The sequence below is a fragment of the Erythrolamprus reginae genome, chromosome 4, assembly GCF_031021105.1.
Source record: "Erythrolamprus reginae isolate rEryReg1 chromosome 4, rEryReg1.hap1, whole genome shotgun sequence".
In the NCBI taxonomy this organism is placed as follows: Eukaryota; Metazoa; Chordata; class Lepidosauria; order Squamata; family Dipsadidae; genus Erythrolamprus; species Erythrolamprus reginae.
In genome coordinates this window covers 111,022,102-111,045,470 of record NC_091953.1, presented here as the reverse complement: position 1 = coordinate 111,045,470, position 23,369 = coordinate 111,022,102, and the positions used below count along the sequence as shown (strand labels likewise).

At 37.1% G+C, this 23,369-nt stretch overlaps 1 protein-coding gene across 1 annotated transcript in view; it reads left to right on the top strand.

Annotated features, from left to right (window-relative positions):
• Positions 1–23,369, top strand: part of DOCK9 (dedicator of cytokinesis 9) — a 148,969-nt gene that overhangs the window by 68,052 nt on the left and 57,548 nt on the right. The window contains 19 exon segments of the mRNA XM_070751200.1: positions 11–93; positions 1,155–1,277; positions 3,086–3,165; positions 3,248–3,435; positions 3,573–3,638; positions 5,136–5,228; positions 6,256–6,343; positions 6,346–6,378; positions 6,844–6,965; positions 7,071–7,157; positions 8,587–8,622; positions 8,624–8,677; positions 9,337–9,452; positions 11,633–11,702; positions 11,803–11,928; positions 13,090–13,161; positions 16,725–16,871; positions 20,067–20,150; positions 23,220–23,331. Of these exon segments, the coding sequence (XP_070607301.1) occupies positions 11–93; positions 1,155–1,277; positions 3,086–3,165; positions 3,248–3,435; positions 3,573–3,638; positions 5,136–5,228; positions 6,256–6,343; positions 6,346–6,378; positions 6,844–6,965; positions 7,071–7,157; positions 8,587–8,622; positions 8,624–8,677; positions 9,337–9,452; positions 11,633–11,702; positions 11,803–11,928; positions 13,090–13,161; positions 16,725–16,871; positions 20,067–20,150; positions 23,220–23,331 (1,780 nt within the window).

Genomic DNA, 23,369 nt, shown 5'->3' with positions numbered 1-23,369 from the left:
TTGCTTGCAGGTTGCTCAAAAGGCTCTGAAAAATGCAAAACAGGCTTGCCAACGACTAGGGAAATACAGAATGCCATTTGCATGGGCAGCCAGGTAAAGTATGACAGTGTTCTTGATTTAATCCAAGAATTATCTGACTTATACTGCTGCCACCTTCTAAATTGGTAAATGAATTTATGAGAATACTCCTTCCCCCAGAATAAAAGTAATGGTTTAAATCAGCAATGTGTTGCTCCTGGTTTGGCCCTTTTCTAAGAACCGATAGCGCCAGGAGGCTCTGCCCAACCGCCAAGATGCTTCTGTGCACGTGCAGAAGTGTTGCGAGCGCAAGCGCACACTTGAACCAGTAGTAAAGGATTTTATAACCCACTACTCAGGGTGGATTCTAACTTACCTCACTGCTGGGTCACTTCCTCACTTCCTCCTGCCCTTCACGTGGATGTGCAATGGCAATCCCCCCCCCAAATCTCCCCCCCCAAAAGCAAAAACAAGATGGCAAATCTCCACCACCACCCAAAAGCCCAAAACAAGATGGCAAGGCCCTGAAGACCCATCTTTGCAAGCAGGCTGGGGGCCGTGAGCAGTAATATCTAGCTCTGACCGATGTCATGAATGAATAACTTAAATAGAATGAATGTGGATGATAGGTTTTTTTTTTTAGGAAATTGGGGGTTTTAGATTATTTTAATATTAGATTTTTCACATGCTTTTTGTACTTTGTATTTATTCTTGTTGTAAGCCACCCTGAGTCGGTCGAGAAGGGCAGCATAGAAATCAAATAAACACCTATGTGATGCTAGAAACTTGGCTTCTATGGCTCCGCAGAAGAAAAAAAAACCTGGAAAAAAATTTGGGGGGAAAAATCCCAAAAGAAGATGGCGGCGTCCATGGACGGACACCAACAGTACCGGTTCCGTGACTTCGTCATGACGTCATCAGCGGATTGCTACTGGTTCGGGCAAACCAGTCCAAACCCTCCTCTGCCACAATTGGTTTAAATGTATTGCTAGTTTGGCATCAGCCCAACATTTATGATAAATTTGCGTGAATTGGAACGTACTGCTTTTCGTTCAACTGTTTGTACTAATTTCAGTAAGTAAATGTCTTACTAAAGTTTATGTAAACAGTTTTCATTTTAAAAATTTATATTTCAGAACACTGTTTAAGGACATGGCTGGAACACTGGACAAAAGTGCAAGATTTTCTACACTTTACAAACAAGATAGTAACAAGCTTTCAGATGAAGACATGCTTAAATTGTTAGCTGATTTCAGAAAGTGAGTGCTTTGTTTTACATAAAAATGAAATTATTCATATGAAATAGTAATAAATTGATTTGTGTCACGTGTGTTGCCTGGAATAGTGTGGTGCTACTTTTTTGACTCCTATAGAGTTATGACCATAAAGGTATAGAAGAGTTGCAAAATGATAAATCAAAGCTCTCCAGATCTTGTTCTTTTGCATTTTATATTTATTTTTAATTATTTACGACTGATTCTGTCTATTCAAAACTGGCTTTACATGTCATAAGTCTTTAGTACCAATATATATTTCCATATTGATTAAATAGTTTAAAATCAATAATTTTACATTTAATTTTGATGTATTAAGAGCACTCTGGAAGAATTGGGAGTTGGAAACCAGACTTATGAGTTCTGAAGGTTTCCTTGCAAAAGTGGATACTATTTATACATTTTTCTTACTGGTAAAATGGAAACAAAACACAATTAAAGAGAAAGACTTCCTGTTATCTGAAACTATAAAAAGTTATATGTATTAAAAAAAATGAAAATCTTCTTGCAAATGTACAGTTTAAGTAAAAATATTGCAGCAGAAGGCATATTTTTTTAAAAAGACAAAAATTGCAAAGATAATTCCGTGGATGTGAATATTTGTGGAATTTGCAAAAAGATTTTGTGGATGTTTTGAATTAAAAGCTGCATGCACATTAGAGTTTGCTGATAAAAAGTTGTATTGGACATTATGTCAATAGGAGAAAACTTTATTTCTCTAGAGTACAAAACACAAATATATTTCATGGAACTATAGACTTGGGAGGAATTTTAGAACTCATTTAATACACTCTCCTACTCAATGCAGCTTCCTCTGGAGCATCTCCGACAAGTTCAGCATCTTCTAGATTATCTTTTTTCCATTGTTTGCCTTCTGAAAAGCCTCTCCAAAGGTCAAGGATTTACCATTAATTGTAGGCAGACAGAAGAAGAGAAACGCATAACACCAGGAACTTGGTGCAAAGAATGGAGGATTCCTCTTTTTTATAGAAACATAGAAACATAGAAGTCTGACGGCAGAAAAAGACCTCATGGTCCATCTAGTCTGCCCTTATACTATTTTCTGTATTTTATCTTAGGATGGATATATGTTTATCCCAGGCATGTTTAAATTCAGTTACTGTGGATTTATCTACCACATCTGCTGGAAGTTTGTTCCAAGGATCTACTACTCTTTCAGTAAAATAATATTTTCTCATGTTGCTTTTGATCTTACCCCCAACTAACTTCAGATTGTGTCCCCTTGTTCTTGTGTTCACTTTCCTATTAAAAACACTTCCCTCTTGGACCTTATTTAACCCTTTAATATATTTAAATGTTTCGATCATGTCCCCCCTTTTCCTTCTGTCCTCCAGACTATACAGATTGAGTTCATTAAGTCTTTCCTGATATGTTTTATGCTTAAGACCTTCGACCATTCTTGTAGCCCGTCTTTGGACCCGTTCAATTTTGTCAATATCTTTTTGTAGGTGAGGTCTCCAGAACTGAACACAGTATTTTGCTTCTCAGCTCTGTTATACCATGCAAGACATCATACTCTATGTTGGACAGATCCTCTATTTCTCTGGGGACTTTTGGGAGGGATGGGAAACAGGAATACCAGCAATCTATGACTAGTTCCATAAACATCCCTTATTTCAGGGTGACCCATAGCCCACTGATTGTTGTGTTCAATTGAAATGAGCTGAACTATTCTCTTTTGAAGCATGCTTTGTATTTTTCCATAATAGAGATTGAATATATTGTATCACCTATTTTTCTGTCAAGTCATATTTGGGTTTTTTTCCTCGTAGGCCTGAGAAGATGTCTAAGTTGCCAGTTATTTTAGGAAACCTAGACATAACAATTGATAATGTTTCTCCAGAAGTACCAAGTAAGTCTTGAAAAACTATTGTAAAAGTGGCTACACTGGCTTTATTCTTCCATTTTTAAATCCAATTCCAATTTATTTTCAGATTTTGTTAATTCATCCTACATTCCCATGAAACAGTTTGAAAGCAGTCCCAAGGCACTAGTAACATTTGAAGTAGAGGAATTTGTTCCCTGTATCCCAAAACATACTCAGCCTTTCACTATCTACAACAATCACCTTTATGTTTATCCAAAACACTTGAAATATGACAGTCAGAAGTCATTTGCAAAGGTGAGTTAATGTGTCTGTTAATTATATTCAGATTCAAAACTAAACTGAATCTGAGTAAAAACATGTCACATCGTTGGATGTTTGATTTTGTATTTGAAAATAAAAGAAACTAAGCTTAATTTCTGTGCTCTTTTTAGGCAAGAAATATTGCTGTGTGCATAGAATTCAGAGATTCCGATGATGAAGATTCTCGGGCGCTGAAGGTCTGTTGATCTGGCTTGTGGCTGTACAGTCATTAATATCAATTTACAGTACAGATGATGGGGCAATATCTAAGATACATCCTAAAGTTCCTTAATATTGTATTCTGTGTTTTATGTGTTTTATGTAACCATAAGTAAATCTGGTTACAATAACAAGCTGTGTTTGTATGCACAACTCTACTCTGCCTTTTTCATAGAAATAAGTGGAGTTGGAATTGTTTTTCAGTGAAATAATACAGGAAGTTAGGGAGAAATTAGATTAACTATAGCTGATAAGTAAGTGTTACATTAAACATGTTTCCTCTATATATGTAGGAATATAAACAAAAGAAATAATAGCCATCTTTAAGAAGTTTGCTGCCTAAAATTAGAATTAACCAATTGCTTGCAAAGTTATTTTTCATTCTAAGACAGAGCAGTGATTTTTCTACTTTAAATCAGAGTAGCTACAGCTATGTAAGAAATATACTTTTCCTACCCATTAGGTATTTTAACAAGGATTTGACTTTAAAAATACAATATTTCAGAAATAGTAGTGAACATAATATTTCAGGAAATTTTAAAAATTGCAACATTCACAGTTGTATACGGTTGTACTTTGTGTTAATATATATCCCTTTAGCACAGCTGTTTTCTGTTTGTTTGTTTGTCTGTTTGTTTGTTTGTTTGTTTGTTTGTTTATTTGTTTGCCTTGTCTGCATATTCTTTGGTATTTAAAATTGAATTTCAAGACATGGAAAAGCAGATACAAAGAACTTTATTTACTTTTATTAATAACTTTCCTAGTCTGTATTCCATATTATGTAAGAAGTATCACGAGTTTTTAAAAAACCCTTTGTTTTAAGATATAGAAACACTAAATAAGGGTTAAAAGCAATTTAGCAAGTCTCAGTTTATGCACATTGCATCAGCCTACTTTGTTTTTTACATTTTCAATTTATTTCTCTGTGTTGCTTTCCATTGAGTTGTTATCAGGTTCCCGGAAAGAACAAGTTGTAAATCCATCATAGGAATAACGAAATGACACCAGTAAAAACCAGGAATTCCCCCTTGAAAGAAAGCAATTGTAGTACAGAAGTTCTCTTTCCTTCCTTCACATATTCACGTCAGATTCTGGTACAATCAGAAAATATCTAAAGAAATAATCCTTTTATCATATATTCCATATATCACAGTTTATTGTTACATGCAAGAAGTTGTGCAGTAGGAATGTGAAGCACTTTAGACTAAAAGCTGATAGGGCTCATCTACTCCTACCAAAGTGCCTCACATCCCTACTGTTAAGTATTGTTAAACATAGCAACAGTCAGTATAATATTTTCTGAGCATTTTTTCATCCCTTGAGACATAATTAAAGCTTGGCTAACTTGCATTATCTTGTAGAAGAGTTAAAAAAGAGAGAACATTAAAAAAATTCATATGAAATATTTCAGAAATTATATCTAGCAAAATAGGATCAGTATAAACCAGCCACTTCTTCTTTTGTTTCATTTCTAGTGCATCTATGGCAGACCAGGGGGTCCAATATTCACAAGACAAGCGTTTGTTGCAGTACTACATCACCAGCAAAACCCAGAGTTTTATGATGAGGTAATTTTGTTGTCTTTCCTTTCTCCAAAAATCCTTGCCCATTTTAGTTGTTTTCCAAAAACACAGTAGCATAAGAAGTTGCTTTGCAACATGTCAGACATCTTTATTTACAGGTTGGCAGATAAGACTGTTTACTGCCTACCTATCTTTTTGTGATTAGGTGCTTTTCTTTAAGGAAAATGTTACTCAAGAAAGCCATTTTTTTCCTAAAAAAAAAAAAGAAAATAGTGAGCATTTTAAGGGAAAAAAAATACAAAGAGTGGCAATAGATCAGATGATAATTAATGGGAAATGCATGTAATTACATTCAAACCTATTTTTTAAAATATAAAATGTACATTTTGTCCATTTTTGTAAACTCACCAGTATTTCAGTTCTGTTCATCTACGGTAATTTCCATCTTAGCAGCACTCTGATTCTTTAGGAAGAATTGCTATTTAAAGTTTGTTCTCCAGCCAATCAAAATCACAAAACAGAAAAGAACAGCAACCACATGTAATACAGTAATACAATGATGAAAAAAATCACACGTGAACCTTATTAAAAATGTTTGGAACAAGAACATAAATTGAAATAAGATTGTACTGTATTAGTTTTAACTCCAGTTTATTATTATGTTATCCTTTTAAAATGCCATGACAGAGAAGGTCCTCTTCCTTCTTCACCCCAAATAAGTATTGATATAATGTGGTATAATCAAACGATCTGAATTGGTCACAATAGGACCTAGGCCTCCTTGGCAGTATGCTGGTCCCTCATTGTTTAAGGCAGAGATCTTCAAACTTGGCAACTTTAAGACTTGCTATGCTGGCTGAAGAATTCTGGGAATTGAAGTCCACTAGACTTAAAGTTGCCAAGTTTTGGGACTCCCGGTTTAAGGTCTTACAGGTTAATACAAAATCTCTTAAATCTGGTCCAGTGGTAAATATATATATGCTTAGGTGTTATACATTGTAAAACGTGTAGTATATATAGTACTACTAGAAGACACTTTCCAAACCAAAACTTGCATTTTATTTCTTTTTAGGTAAAAATAGAATTGCCCACCCAGCTGCATGAAAAACACCATTTATTGTTTACCTTCTATCATGTTAGTTGTGACAGTTCAAGTAAAGGGACACCAAGAAAAAGGACATAATTGAAACGCAAGGTTTGATTGAGTTGTATTTTTATAGGTGGTATATTTAGCTAGAATCTATCTATCTATCTATCTATCTATCTATCTATCTATCTATCTATCTATCTATCTATCTATCTATCTATCTATTTGTCAAACATATACAGGTTAGTAGTTTGTATAAACATAACATAAGTAATGATAAAAAGGACAGTAGGACAGGGGACGGTAGGCACAATGGTGCACTTATACACGCCCCTTACTTATCTCTTAGAAACGGGGGAGAGATCAACTGTAGACAATCCTAAGGTTAATTTTTTTGGGCTTTTGGGAAGAAACCACAGAGTCAGGTAGTGCATTCCAGGCATTGATCACTCTATTGCTGAAGTCGTATTTTCTGCAGTCGAGTTTAGAGAGGTTTACATTTAGCTTGAATTAAACATAAACACTTACTAGAGAATACAACAAGGATATAATTTCTCTTTACATTTCTTCTAGTTGGATATTCCTGGCTTCAGTTGTTAAAAGATGGCAGAGTGGTGACCAGTGAGCAACATATACCAGTATCTGCTTATCTTGCAAGTGGATATCTTAACAGTCAAGAATCAGGCATGAACAAAGTAAAAAACCCAAGATAATATCTCTCTTATTTGTTTGTTTTTGCTATTAGATAAAGTTGGCTTGTATTTAATATATTAAATAACCAAATTTTATTTTTACATTAGCATTCCAGCCCAGAAATTAAATGGGTAGATGGAGGCAAACCACTGTTCACAATTTCAACTCACCTAGTTTCCACTGTATATACACAGGTTGTATTAGTTACACCATAACTTTTTACCAAAGTTATTGATTTTATTTCATCTGCAAATAACTTATATTTTTATAATTCTATAATTTTAAGATATGCTATGAAAAATATGACACAATCAAGTTTTGATTATCTTGGTTGCCCATCAATCAACCCGGAGAACAAAGGGCAGATGGAAATGTATGAATCTTTGCCTAAATGTAGGAAAGGGAAGTAAACTCATATAGCCTTCCCTCTCTATATGACAGGCTCCAACTTTACTAAAAGTGTCCAAGTATAGAGTTGAAAAGAATAAATAACAGATTTTCCTGTCTTTGTGCTGGGTTTTAGATTAGCACAAGATGAGGGACAATGCTCTGACTTTATGGGGGAAAGGTTATGACATAAACAAATCTGTCCAACACTAACATTTAAAAATTAAAATTATGAATTTTATGTAATGGGATTTTGTACAAGTAAGAAAATACAAAGGGAAGACCAAGAGAGCACGTTTTGCTCTAGGCTTCACTATTATGAGCCGGGGTGGCGCAGCAGGTAGAGTGCTGTACTGCAGGCCACTGAAGCTGACTTGTAGGTCTGAAAGTCAGCGGTTCAAATCTCATCACTGGCTCAAGGTTGACTCAGCCTTCCATCCTTCTGAGGTGGGTAAAATGAGGACCTGGATAGTGGGGGAAATAGCCTAGCTCTGTTTAAAAGTGCTATTGCTAACATGTTGTAAGCTGCCCTGAGTCTAAGGAGATGGGCGGCATAAAAATCGAATAAATAAATAAAATAAATAAATAATTTCTTGTACCCTACTTCCCTGAAAAACATGAGATTTTCAAGCAAGTATCAATTTGATATGTTGGAGGAGGGATTCATTGCAGGTTATATCAAGCTTATTATTAGCATTAATTAGATATAGCCTTCATGAAGTAAAATAATGAATTGCAGGCATAAAAATCTTCAAAATCTATTATTAGCCTGGCTATGGAAGAGCAATACCAAGGAAATTTGAGCCAAACCTTTGGATTGGTGCAAATCTTTGGAATGAGATCATACTTACCAAGTAATGAATAAATAGAAATAATGTACATCCCAGAGATCACACTTGTAGTTGAAGTATTTTGTGAGGAACAACATGAGGAAGTGGTTTTTGCTTGCATATTGTAACATTTTGGGTGTTTGATATATTATAAAAATGAAAACTTCAAAGTCTTGTGTACAAGAATAATGAAGGCAGGAGCAAATAGTGCTACATCATTTAAATTAATAACATTGTATTATTATTACATGATGTATGAGAACTCAACAGGGAAGGACAAATTCCTTTAGCTTTTCTTTTTTGTTGAATTCTTCAGAGCCAAAACATTTTTCCACCATATCTATATTGATCTTTTTAAATGGAAGCAGTGATGGCATATAAACAGTTTACTCTTTTTTTTAATCAGGACCAACATTTAAACAATTTCTTCCATTACTGTCAAAAAAACTATGTCTGGCGCTCAAGCTTTAGGAGCTGACCTTGTGAAGTATCTTAAGGTATGAAATTGTTATAAGATGACACAAAAATGGGCACTAGATGGGCTCAGATCAGAACTAAATCAGAAAGTTTGGATTCAGTTGTGATCGTAAGTTGAGGATTACCTGTATTTGCAAATGGTCATTAACCAAAGTAGTTGTTAAATAATGAATGGGTATATTACATATTGACCTTGTTTAAAAGGTTAGTTTAAAATATCCCGACAATCATTTTAATGTGACATGTTCATCAGCCTTTCAGATTATATTAGAACAGTACAGCAGCATGGCACTTTTTTCTGGTTTTATCACTTAAATAAAAATACATCTGTAAAGTAGTAAAATAGTATTTTCTCATCTTACCTATGCTTATCTGTCTTGATTCTTCTGGAAATCTATGAAATAGTTTAGGTTTAGTTTAATTTACTTTATTGTCATTATACCTCCTACAATGAAATTAAATTCCATCTTCAGTGTACTGAATTATAAAAATAAAACACATATAACATAGAAATAAGCTTGCTTATCTTACTGAATTTGTATTCTGCTTTTAAACTATTCTCAGTTTGTGGTGAATCTTGTCAGTCTTGATAGAACTGGAGTTTAGTAGAATTATAACCGTTAGACTCTTCACTTAGTTTTGAAAATAAGTCCCCTTTGTGTCACTGTTTTTACTCTAGAGCCTTCATGCTATGGAGGGACATGTCATGATAGCATTTCTGCCTACTATTTTAAACCAGTTGTTTAGAGTTCTTACAAGAGCAACACAGGAAGATGTTGCAGTGAATGTTACAAGGTAAAAAGGATTTGTTTGTTTGTTTGTTTGTTTGTTTGTTTTGTTCATTCATTCATTTATTTATTGGATTTGTATGCCGCCCCTCTCCGGAGCCTCGGGGCGGCTAACAGCAACAATAAAACAGTGTACAATAGTAATTCAATACTAAAAACGATTAAAAACCCATTAATATAAAAACCAAACATACATACATACATACCATGCATAGAATTGTAAAGGCCTAGGGGGAAAGAGGATCTCAATTCCCCCATGCCTGACGGCAGAGGTTGGTTTTAAGTAGCTTACGAAAGGCAAGGAGGGTGGGGGCAATTCTAATCTTTGGGGGGGAGTTGGTTCCAGAGAGCCGGTGCCGCCACAGAGAAGGCTCTTCCCCTGGGTCCGCCAAACGACATTGTTTAGTTGACGGGACCCGGAGAAGATCCACTCTTTTTTATAATATTTATCAGATTTTATGCAACATAGTTGACCAAATTGTTGATAGTTTAACATAATTAAAAGTATCAACAACAAAATAAAAAATACTAAAACAGATGTAAAAGTAAAAGCAACAGTGATGGACATTATATCACCTAATATAAACTCTTTGGAGTAATATACTCCACCCCTCTTTTAATTTCCAAAAGACTAATTCTATTAAAACCAACCTAGTACCTAAATGGAAGCTACTCTATAATATATGCACTTCCCCTGAAAACTGATGCCTCCAAACCTCTGCCCTCCTTACTGCATGGAAATGGGGATTACTCAAAACTTTCTTCCAATACACATAGCTCAAGTGAATCAATATGGGTTGGAGGAAGTGACTCTAGAAATAATGTGGTATCAAGCCACATAGGATTTTGTAGGAAATGATCAGTATTTTAAAATTACACCCAAAGTCAATGGAAACAGGAAATACAGATAATGACATGGGACATTTGCAGGGTTATACTGCTACTACCCCCCCCCCCCCAAGGACATCCCCTGATAATAAGCCCAATCGGGCTTTTTTTGAGTGCATGGCAATAAGCGCTTATTTCAGGTTCAAAAAAATATAAGGCAGGGTTTTATTTTCGGGGAAACACAGTATTACATATTACATCTTGTTAACAAGTTACAATAAATTGCAACCTACAGCAGCCACCACCTTCATAAGGCTCATAGGGGAAGGAGAAGACAAACTCTCTATGCACAGCTATGTTGTTCAAATATTCATCGTTTTTTGAGCAGCTAACATTGACAGTGATCAAAATACATAATGATACGGGTTTGAGTTCCTGTGGTGAGATCTTCCTGCTTCTGGTAGGTCTGCAGCTGGCCTACCAACTGGAGTCGGGCAAGGCACCCTTTCCTTAACGTTCTCCAACTCCTCACACCTGGCCCTCTTTTTATGCTCAGCAAGCATAGATTTTGTAGACGCTCACACTTTTTTCCTGCTGTGGCTTATTCAAAAGGTGACTTTTCCTTTTCCAACTCCCATATACTGAGAATTTGCCTCCAGAAGGTGCGGGGAAACTGGATTCATTGTAAAAATTGTTGTAACATCGGATCCAACTCAACAACCTCAATGACTCACAATGGAAATTCCGCTCCCAATTGTGGTTGTAGCAATAGAAATAGCATTTAGACTTATATAGTACAGTGGTACCTCGACATACGAGTTTAATTCGTTCCAGACCCGAGCTCGTAAGTCGATCAACTTGCATCTTGAACGAATGCCTTTAGACTGTTTTTCACACCGAGATAACTGGAAGCAAGGAGATTCTTGCGCCACCTAGTGGAAGCTCGGCTCGTATCCCGAATTTGAGCTCGGGTGTCGAACAGAAATTTTGCTCGCATCGCAGCTCGTAACTTGGAATACTCGCATGTGGAGCAGCTCGTATCTAGAGGTACTACTGTATTCATAGTATTTTACAGTCCTCTGTAAGCGGTTACAGAGTCAGCATAGAGACTCTCTAAGCAGTTACAGTGTCACCCCAACAATCCTCATTTTACCAACCTGGGAAGGAGGGAAGGCTGAGTCAACCTTGAGGCCTGGTGAGGATCAAACTCTTGGCAGTCAGCAGAATTAGCCTGCAATACTGCATTCTAATTCTAACCATTTTGTGCCACCGTGACTTGTAAACTGAGGTCTGTCTGTAATGTGCCAATTGCTAATTTCAAGTGTGAAGATTTTTAATTGTTAAATTTATTTTACTTAGGGTTATTATCCATGTGGTTGCCCAGTGTCATGAAGAAGGATTGGATAGCTATTTGAGATCCTATGTCAAGGTATCGATCACATAATTGTGCTTTGTTTAAAAATTGCATGGTTAACGTAACTGAATATTTTTTGAATAATGCAAACTCTTTTTATTTTTCTTATCCCAAGTACGTCTTTAAAGGAGAACCTTATATTGCTTCAGAATATAAAACTGTACATGAAGAACTTGCCAAAACCATGACAACGATCTTGAAGCCATGTACTGACTTCCTCACAAGCAACAAACTGCTTAAGGTATATAAGGAAAAAATGATGCTTTGTTTGTATCATCAATTGAAGAGTTTCCCAGATCTGAAAAGAATTTTAGCATTTCATAATTTTAATAATTGACAATAACAGTTATATAAGTTATAGGTGTAAATGAATAGCTTATATTGTTTTTGCATACTAAACAATGTATTACCTATAAATATAATTGTATTACGTATGTACAGTAGATTACATGAGTTATAGTCTCACCTTAGGCATCTCGGTGAGTTTGGGCCACACACTTTTCTCTACCCAACTTATCTGATAGGGCTGTTGTGGGAAAATTGAGGAAGGAGTATTAGAATAGAATAGAATAGAATAGAATAGAATAGAATTTTATTGGCCAAGTGTGATTGGACACACAAGGAATTGGTCTTGGTGCATATGCTCTCAGCGTACATAAAATAAAATATACATTTGTCAAGAATCATGTGGTACGACACTTAATGATTGTCATAGGGGTCAAATAAGCAATGAAGAAGCAATATTAATAAAAATCTTAGGATATAAGCAACAAGTTACAGTCATACAGTCAACATGGGAGGAATTGGGTGATAGGAATGATGAGAAAAACTAGTAGAATAGAAGTGCCGATTTAGTAGAAAGTCTGACAGTATTGAGGGAATTATTTGTTTAGTAGAGTGATGGGTGTTCGGAAAAAAACTGTTCTTGTGTCTAGTTGTCTTGGTGTGCACTGCTCTGTAGCGACGTTTTGAGGGTAGGAGTTTGAAACAGTTTGTGTCCAGGATGTGAGGGGCCAGTAAATATTTTCCCCGCCCTCTTTTTGACTCGTGCAGTATACAGGTCCTCAATGGAAGGGCAGGGTTGGCCGCAATTGCTTTTTCTGCAGTTCTGATTGTCCTCTGAAGTCTGTGTCGGTCCTGTTGGGTTGCAGCACCAAACCAGACAGTTAGAGAGGTGCAGATGACAGACTCAATGATTCCTCTGTAGAACTGTATCAGCAGCTCCTTGGGTAGTTTGAGCTTCCTGAGCTGGCGCAGAAAGAACATTCTTTGTTGTGCTTTTTTGATGATGTTTTTGATGTTAGGTGACCATTTTAGGTCTTGTTCGCTGCTTTGAGTTACTTATAAAAAAAGAAGGTAGACTACAGAAATTTAATTTACTTACTTTTTGTTTCTCCTATAGTATTCCTGGTTTTTCTTCGAAATTTTGATCAAATCAATGGCCCAGCACCTACTGGAAAATGCTAAAGTAAAGGTAAATGACCTGCTATTTCAAGAGGTTGTGATACCCATTTTTCACTTTTAAAAATGCATCTATCTGTCTCTAATTCCTGCTGCCATTTACTGGAAACAAAATAGTGGGAATGCTGACTAGCATGGTGGGAATTATACTCTACAGATATCAGAAAGTTGTAGAAAACTGCAGCAAATTGAAAGCTGTAAAATCATGTCTATATATCTATTTTTCTTATTGAAATATAATCTATAAATTGATTTTGGTTTATAATTCCAAAAAAATATTTATTTGTAATACAATTTCAAATATTCTGTTACATTTATACTTATATTTTCTATAATTTTTCATTGCAAAAAGTGGCTAGTACTATTACTTCTACTTAACTATCGTATTTTTCGGAGTATAAGATGCACCGGAGTATAAGATGCACCTTATTTTTGGAGGAGGAAAATAGGGGGGGGGGGGGGAATCTGCCTACCAGATATTAATCTGGCTAGCGTCCTTAGTCTCAGCTTCAGCACATTATTTTATCCCCTGGTTAGAGCTTAAAAAAACCTTATTTGGAGAGAGTAACAATGAACATAGAAACATAGAAACATAGAAGTCTGACGGCAGAAAAAGACCCCATGGTCCATCTAGTCTGCCCTTATACTATTTTCTGTATTTTATCTTAGGATGGATATATGTTTATCCCAGGCATGTTTAAATTCAGTTACTGTGGATTTATCTACCACGTCTGCTGGAAGTTTGTTCCAAGGATCTACTACTCTTTCAGTAAAATAATATTTTCTCATGTTGCTTTTGATCTTTCCCCCAACTAACTTCAGATTCTGTCCCCTTGTTCTTGTGTTCACTTTCCTATTAAAAACACTTCCCTCCTGGACCTTATTTAACCCTTTAATATATTTAAATGTTTCGATCATGTCCCCCCTTTTCCTTCTGTCCTCCAGACTATACAGATTGAGTTCATTAAGTCTTTCCTGATACGTTTTATGCTTAAGACCTTCCACCATTCTTGTAGCCCGTCTTTGGACCCGTTCAATTTTGTCAATATCTTTTTGTAGGTGAGGTCTCCAGAACTGAACACAGTATTCCAAATGTGGTCTCACCAGCATTCTATATAGTGGGATCATAATCTCCCTCTTCCTGCTTGTTATACCTCTAGCTATGCAGCCAAGCATCCTACTTGCTTTCCCTACCGCCTGACTGCACTGTTCACCCATTTTGAGACTGTCAGAAATCACTACCCCTAAATCCTTTTCTTTTGAAGTATTTGCCAACACAGAACTGCCAATACAATACTCAGATTGAGGATTCCTTTTCCCCAAGTGCATTATTTTACATTTGGAAACATTAAACTGCAGTTTCCATTGCTTAGACCATTTATCTAATAAAGCTAAATCATTTACCATATTACAGACGCCTCCAGGAATATCAACCCTATTGCACACTTTAGAGTCATCGGCAAATAGGCAAACCTTCCCTACCAAACCTTCCCCTATGTCACTCACAAATATATTAAAAAGAATAGGACCCAGAACAGACCCTTGTGGCACACCGCTTGTCACCTGACTCTGCTCAGAATACTCGCCATTAACAATAACTCTCTGATGTCTACGCTTCAGCCAGCTGCAAATCCATTGAACTATCCAGGGATTAAGTCCAATCTTCACTAATTTATCTATCAGCTCTTTATGTGGAACCGTATCAAAGGCTTTGCTGAAGTCCAGGTAGGCAATATCCACGGCACCACCTTCATCCAACACCTTTGTGACATAGTCAAAGAAATCAATAAGATTAGTCTGACATGATTTGCCTTCAGTAAAGCCATGCTGATTTGGGTCCAATAAGTTATTGTTTTTTTAGGTGCTGATTTATCCTCTTTTTGAGTAGAGTCTCCATCATTTTAACTACAACTGATGTCAAGCTAACTGGCCTGTAGTTACCAGCTTCTTCTCTACTGCCCTTCTTGTGAATAGGCACAACACTGGCCATTCTCCAATCCTCAGGAACTTCTCCTGTTAACAAGGATTGGTTAAACAAATCAGTCAGGGGGGTAGTAATGACAGATCTGAGTTCTTTAAGAACTCTGGGGTGGATGCCATCTGGACCCATTGCCTTATTTATCTTTAATCGTTCAAGTTCTTCTAAGACATCGGCTTCTAAGATCACTGGAGCTGAATCCGTACAGCTGGAAACAATACTATATCCCTCTATAGTATTATTTTGTAAGGTGTCTTTTGAGAAAACTGAACAGAAGTAGCTATTGAAATGGTCAGCGATCTCCTTATTCCCATTAATGCATGTATTATTCCCGGTACTAAGCTTCGTGATGCCGCAGTTTTTCTTCTTCTTATCATTAATATATCTGAAGAAGGTTTTATCCCCCTTCTTTTCAGATTTGGCAATTTCTTCCTCTTTTGAGGCTTTAGCAGCATATATTATCTCTTTCGCCTCCTTCTGTCTCATTTTATATACCTCCCTATCAGCTATACTTCCAGACTCTTTATACCTCCTATAGGCAGCCTTTTTTTCATTGACTATAGCCCTTACATCATTGCTAAACCATAGCGGTTTCTTCTTCCTTTTACCTTTAGTTATTTGTCTTACATACAGTCCAGTGGCTTTTAAGATGGCCTTTTTTAATACAGTCCACTGGATGCTCGCTCCTGCCATTTTATCCCTCCCCTTTAATTCATTATCTAAATATTCTCCCATTGCATTAAAATTTGTTTTTCTGAAATCCAATACTTTGGTTGCATTATAGGATTGCTCACAATGAGTTTTTACATCAAACCACAAACATAGATGGTCACTGCAACCTAAATTTTCTCCCACCTTGACATCTGAAACCCAATTCCCATTCGTAAAAACTAAATCTAGAATATTCTCCCCTCTAGTTGGTGTCTTAACCAGCTGTGCCAGAGCTGCTCCTGTAAAGGCCTCTACTATATTCTTACTTTTGCATGAAAGAGCTTGTAAGCTGGTAATACTGGGAACATCGTTAACACCTGGCTAGGGCTGGAAAGAAACATTCAGAGCAAGTAAAGCAATAAAAAAAAAACTGCAGAGACATAGGGCTTGGAAAATATTCTTTGGAGAGAGTATCAGTGAAAGTGCCTGCAAGGTAAGTACTAGGAAGATCATGTTGTTGTGAGCAGCCCCGAGTCTGCGGAGAGGGGTGGTATACAAATCTAATTAATAATAATAATAATAATAATAATAATAATAATAATAATAATAATAATCAGCACCTAGTTAGGGCTGGGCGAGGAGTGGGGGGAAGCTCCATTCAGAGTGTAAGACACACCCAAATTTTCAGCCTCATTTAGGAAGGAAAAAGTGCATCTTATATTCTGAAAAATATGGTAGTTGAATAAATAAATATTATTCAAGAGTAGTATTTCTTAATGCTTCATAGATTTCCAGATAAAGGTGTTTCAACATTTTTCAACACCACGGAATTCTTGCAGCTTAAGTTGTTTCAGAATTGGAAACAACTTAAGCTGCAACAATAATATCGATAAACAGGATAATTTTGCAGTGTTGCCATTTGTAAATTCTGATTTGTCTGCTTCCAGTTGCTAAGAAATCAGAGATTTCCAGCATCATTTCATCATGCCGTAGAAACTGTTGTCAATATGCTGATGCCCCACATTACTCAGAAATATAAGGATAACCCAGAAGCTTCAAAGAATGCAAACTACAGTCTTGCTGTCTTCATAAAAGTATGTATGCTGTATGTATACCCTTGTTAGTTCTTCCAAATGTCTTTAAATTGTTCAGATGTACGTATTATCTTTGTGGGCATTTATTTATTGAAATTTATTCTATTTCACTAGACAGTTTACAAGAATTTCACAGTACAATTTTAAAATATAAATAATACATAATAAAAATAATAAAAATATTTCCCTGCTAAGCTTTAAAAGCATGATTGGTTGGTTGGTTGATTAATTGATTATATGCCATCAAACCAGTATTTACTCTTAGTGATGACACATATATACATTTTCTCCAGAATGATCTGTTCCTAATCTGGTTTTCCAGTGCTCCCATTGTAATGGGGCTTCGGAGAATAGCTTGACTCCCTCTTCTTTGTGGTAGCCCCTGAGATATTCACTTGCTGCTGGTGAATCCATTTTGCTGCTGGTTTTTGCAGCACTACAGCCTCCTTTAGAGAGCTAGGTTTTAACATAATATGTCCAAAGTAGCCCATTCAGTCATTTGTGCCTCCTTCATTTGTATCTGAAGGGAGGAATGGACACTTGTACCCTGAGTGAGACCTTTGGGTTGATTTGTTTAATGATGTAGCCATTTGTTTTCTTGGCTATCGCTGACACCAAAGTTTAAAGTCATGAATACTTTCCCTATCCTGCTTCTTTAAAGTCCAACTTCCACGAAATACTATGGCTTGTACTATTCTTCGTAGGTAGGTAGATAGAAACATAGAAGACTGACGGCAGAAAAAGACCTCATGGTCCATCTAGTCTGCCCTTATACTGTACTATTTCCTGTATTTTATCTTACAATGGATATATGTTTATCCCAGGCCTGTTTAAATTCAGTTACTGTGGATTTACCAACCACGTCTGCTGGAAGTTTGTTCCAAGGATCTACTACTCTTTCAGTGAAATAATATTTTCTCACGTTCTTTTGATCTTTCCCCCAACTAACTTCAGATTGTGTCCCCTTGTTCTTGTGTTCACTTTCCTATTAAAAACACTTCCTTCCTGAACCTTATTTAACCATTTAACATATTTAAATGTTTCGATCGTGTCCCCCCTTTTCCTTCTGTCCTCCAGACTATACAGATTGAGTTCATTAAATTTTTCCTGATACGTTTTATGCTTAAGACCTTCCACCATTCTTGTAGCCCGTCTTTGGACCTGTTCAATTTTGTCAATATCTTTTTGTAGGTGAGGTCTCCAGAACTGAACACAGTATTCCAAATGTGGTCTCACCAGCACTCTATATAAGGGGATCACAATCTCCCTCTTCCTGCTTGTTATACCTCTAGCTATGCAGCCAAGCATCATACTTGCTTTTCCTACTGCCCGACCACACTGCTCACCCATTTTGAGACTGTCAGAAATCACTACCCTAAATCCTTCTCTTCTGAAATTTTTGCTAACACAGAACTGCCAATGCAATACTCAGATTGAGGATTCCTTTTCCCCAAGTGCATTATTTTACATTTGGAGACATTAAACTGCAGTTTCCATTGCTTTGACCATTTATCTAGTAAAGCTAAATCATTTACCATATTACAGACCCCTCCAGGAATATCAACCCTATTGCACACTTTAGAGTCATCGGCAAATAGGCAAACCTTCCCTACCAAACCTCCCCCTAAGTCACTCACAAACATATTAAAAAGAATAGGACCCAGAACAGACCCTTGTGGCACACCGATAGACACATCACAGCATTTAAATATAATTTGCAAGGCTTTCATGGCTGCTATATCAAGTGCTAGTCTGCAGTGTATTTCTTGACTGTTGAAGACTCATCCTAAAAGGCAGAAGTGATTGATTTCGCCAACATCTTCATTGCAAATTCTAAGGTTGATTGTTCTACTTCTTGCCATTAGTTCTGGTCTAATTTATATTTAATTTTCATCCCATTTATCCCCTATGGTCGTTGACTTTTAATTCTAGGGTTTGATGACCCTTTTCATTTTTGGTTATTAAAAAGTGTCATCAACACAGTGCAGGTTATTGATGTTTCTTTGTCCAATTTTAAAAGTATGTTCATATTCTTCCAATCCAGCTCCCCTTAATATATATAGTATTGCATATAGATGGAATAAATCTACTCCACATTGTTGTGGTTCAGCCTGAGGCTGCTCAGGGACCGGCTGTGTCTCTGCTGGCTCCATGCCCGAAGGAGGATGACAGTGAAGAAGAGGGGGCTGAACAGTCGGACGGGGGAGAGGAAAGTCAGGGATGGGATGAAGGAGAACAGCATGAGAGCCCCAGGGGGGCTCTCCCCAGCCAGTAACTTGGAGTCATTAGGCGATGAAGCACAAGCCGTCATTGACATGCGACAGAGATGTTCAGATCAGAGAAAGGAGCAATTAAAGAAGTATTATCAGCACCGAATTAGGAACAGCTGGGCTTGGGTGTGGTCTTCCTTAGCAGGGTTTAAAAGGCAGGCAAGCCCTTGAAGCCATGTGGAGTGTTATCAGTTGGAGTTACGGTGTCCTGCTGTGTTCTCCACGTCTCTGTTCCTGGCTTGTGGCCCAGCAGTTTGGAAGACCTGTGGGAGGTGTAGGTCTGCTATCTACAGCCTCGTCTTGGCAGCAAGAATCCTGTATTGCTGCATGAACTTTTGTCTTCGTGGATATATTTGAAGATACAACGTTTTCCTGTTTGTAAGGACATTTTCTGTTATCTGTGTTTTTCTTGAATTTTATAAACTGCCTTTGCCTTTTATCGGTGTGTCTGACTTCTCTTTTTGGGTTGGTATTGGCTTCCGGAGTGACCCAGACAGAACACACATGTTTCATTTCTTTGTCAATCCAAAGTCTGTTTTGCCATGTTCTATATGTACTGGGAGATCTTGACCTGTTTCTAATGATGTTCTGGGATTTTCATTTTTCTAAGCACAACATGATGTGATCAATACAATTGAAGGCTTTTCCATAATTAATGACGTATTCTGCATTCATCTGGTTCTATACATTCTATTTTTAATAATATTTATTAGTTAACACTAAGTGGCCTTGAACTGAATTATTCAACCTAGAGTATTTTGATTTACAGATCTAAAATATATGAACTGTAAAAAAAAAGTGTAATATTTGGCTATTTTTTGCTCTTTAGACTAATTTAACACGGAAGATGTCTTTTCCAAATATCAAAGTAATGTAACTACCACTGATTGTTTTGTTTCCGCTTTGCTTTCCTTTGCTTTTGCAGCGATGTTTCACCTTTATGGACAGAGGTTTCATATTCAAGCAAATTAATAACTATATCAGCTTCTTTGCTCCAGGAGATCCAAAGGTACTACTATACTACAAAAACAATTCCTGAATTGGGAGATAATTATAATATTTTTAAAAATTATGTTTAGGGATACAATGTTTGTTTGTTTGATTGATTGATTTGATTTGTATGCCGCCCCTCTTCGAGGACTTGACGCGGCTCACAACATGTCAAACAATATACAGTGATACTTTGTCTTACAAACTTAAATGGTTCTGGGACGAGGTTCTCAAGGTGAAAAGTTTGTAAGACGAAACAATGTTTCTCATAGGAATCAATGGAAAAGCGATTAATGAGTGCAAGCCCAAAATTCACCCCTTTTGCCATCCGAAGCACCCATTGTTGTGCTGCTGGGATTCCCCTGAGGCTCCCCTCCATGGGAAACCCCACCTCCGGACTTCTGTGTTTTTGCGATGCTGCAGGGGAATCCCAGCAGGGGAATCCAAGCATCGCAAAAACAAGTGCTTTGCTGGCAACGGAAGTCCAGAGGTGGGGTTTCCCAGTGAAGGGAGCATCAGTGAAATAGCAGCATCGCAAAAACACCGAAGTCCTCAAAACCCCACCTCCGGACCTCTGTGTTTTTGCAATGCTGCGATTTCACTGAGGCTCCCCTCGATGGGAAACCCCACTTCCGTTGCCAGCGAAGCACCCATTTTTACGCTGCTGGGATTTCCCTGCTGGGATTCCCCTGCAGCATCGCAAAAACACGGAAGTCCAGAGGTGGGGTTTCCCATGGAGGGGAGCCTCAGGGGAATCCCTGGAGCAAAAACGGGTGCTTTGGATGGCAAAAGGGGTGAATTTTGGGCTTGCACGCATTAATCGCTTTAATCGGTTTGTAAGGTGAAAATAGTTTGTAAGAAGAGGCAAAAAAATCTTAAACCCCTGGTTTGTATCTCGAAAAATTTGTATGACAAGGCGTTTGTAAAATGAGGTATCACTGTACAATATACAATCTAAAAACTTAATCAATATTGCTAAAAAACTTTAAAAACTCTAATAACATTTAAAATCATTCATTCCCATTCACACAGCAAGACATACTACACTTGTCTAGTGGCCCCAAGACTGGTGGCACAGATACGTCTTTAAACTTTTACAGAAGGCGAGAAGGTGGTGGCAGTGCAGATCTCTCATATATCTCTCATATGTACTGTTTTGTCCTCCTTGGAACCCCAGTCTAATGAGATTGCAATCATTATTGTGTATAGGTAGTCCTTGATTTACAACAGGTCATTTAGTAACTATTTGAAGTTACAACAGCACTGAAAAAAGTGAGTTATAACCATTTTTCACACTTAAGACGATTGCAGCTTTTGCAGAGATTAGAATTGCCCCCACCCTCCTTGCCTTTCGTAAGCTACTTAAAACCCACCTCTGCCGCCAGGCATGGGGGAATTAAGATTCCTTTTCCCCCTAGGCCTTTACAATTTTATGCATGGTATGTTTGTATGTATGTTTGGTTTTTTTATATTAAGGGGTTTTTAATTCGTTTTTAGTACTGTATTGGATTACTATTGTACACTGTTTTATGATTGCTGTTAGCCGCCCCGAGTCTTCGGAGAGGGGCAGCATATAAATCCAATAAATAAAAATAAATAAAATAAATAATAAATAAATGGTTACGTGATCAAAATTCAGATTCTTGGCAACTGACTTATTTATTTATCAAATTTAGAAATGGCCCATCTCCCTCATGGAGGGACTGTGGGCAGTGTTTTTATGTTAAAGCATAAAAACTGAATATAAAAATTTAAAATAAAGGCAAGGAGAGTTAATTTCAACATTCAACATGGTTAATCAAAAGGTTGAATAGGCTTTCAAGGGTGCTAACCAGACACATGGCTGTGTGCTCTTCTGTGAGCCCCAAGCAAGATGGTGGTGTCAGGTCTTCAGAGATTTGGGGCCTACCTCACGTCTGGTGAAATAATGTTCCAGAGGCCAGAACAACAGAGAAGGTTCTCTTCTTTGACCCCACCAGTGGAAATTCCTTAACTGACAGGTCTGCAACATACCTTCCCTCCCTAACTAGGGGAAAAAAACTTGTTTATTCAGAATACTATGACTAGCAAGTATAATTAAGCCACAGCCTATGGGTTGTGGACCCCTGCTTTAGGGGGTATTTTTGGTATATTCATATCTATAGCAGGTTTAGTTAATTGGACTGCTAGGGGTTAAAATGTAATAAAATGTTGGTTATGGCCTATAAAGCCCTTCATGGCATCGGGCCAGAATATCTCCGAGACCGCCTTCTGCCGCACGAATCCCAGCGACCGGTTAGGTCCCACAGAGTTGGCCTTCTCCAGATCCCGTTGACTAAACAATGTCATCTGGCGGGACCCAGGGGAAGAGTCTTCTCTGTGGCGGCCCTGACCCTCTGGAACCAGCTCCCCCCGGAGATTAGAATTGCCCCCACCCTCCTTGCCTTTTGTAAACCTCTTAAAACCCACCTCTGCCATCAGGCATGGGGGAATTGAGACATCTCCCCCGGGCCTATACAATTTGTGCATGGTATGTTTGTGTGTATGTTTTTGTTTTTTAATAAGGGTTTTTTAGTGATTTTTAAATTATTAGATTTGTTGCATATTGTTTTATTGTTGTTGTGAGCCGCCCCGAGTCTACGGACAGGGGCGGCATACAAATCTAATGAATGAATGAATGAATGAATGAATGAATGAATGAATGAATGAATGAATGAATGACTAAATTGTGGCATGCTAGTTCTGCAAAATTGCCTTGGTTCTTTTTCTAATGCTATACAGTAATCCAGACCATAAAGTTGACTTTAAAAACCCGTTGTGTGAAAGATTTTTTACTGATGATGGGAGTTTTAGTTTAAATTAATTATTAGATAACGAGGCTTTTCATTTTTTATGTAGTTAGAAGATAAATATTGTATATTGCCATCTACTGTCAGAATATAAAATTGCAAAATCTATTCATAACTTGATTTGAACTAGTTTCACAATTAGAAGCTGCTGTTTACTTTAGTATCCAGGATATTGAATCAGTGATGTAAATATTAATTTCCTTGCCCTTTTTGATTAATATCTAGTAAATCATAACTTGTAACAATAACATGTTTTACAGGCTCTTTTTGAATTCAAATTTGAATTTATCCGAGCAGTATGCAATCACGAACACTACATTCCTTTAAATCTTCCTATGACATTTGGAACAGGCAGGATTCAGAGATATCAAGGTAAAATTATATTTGACGTCGCTAAATTGAGATTCCTA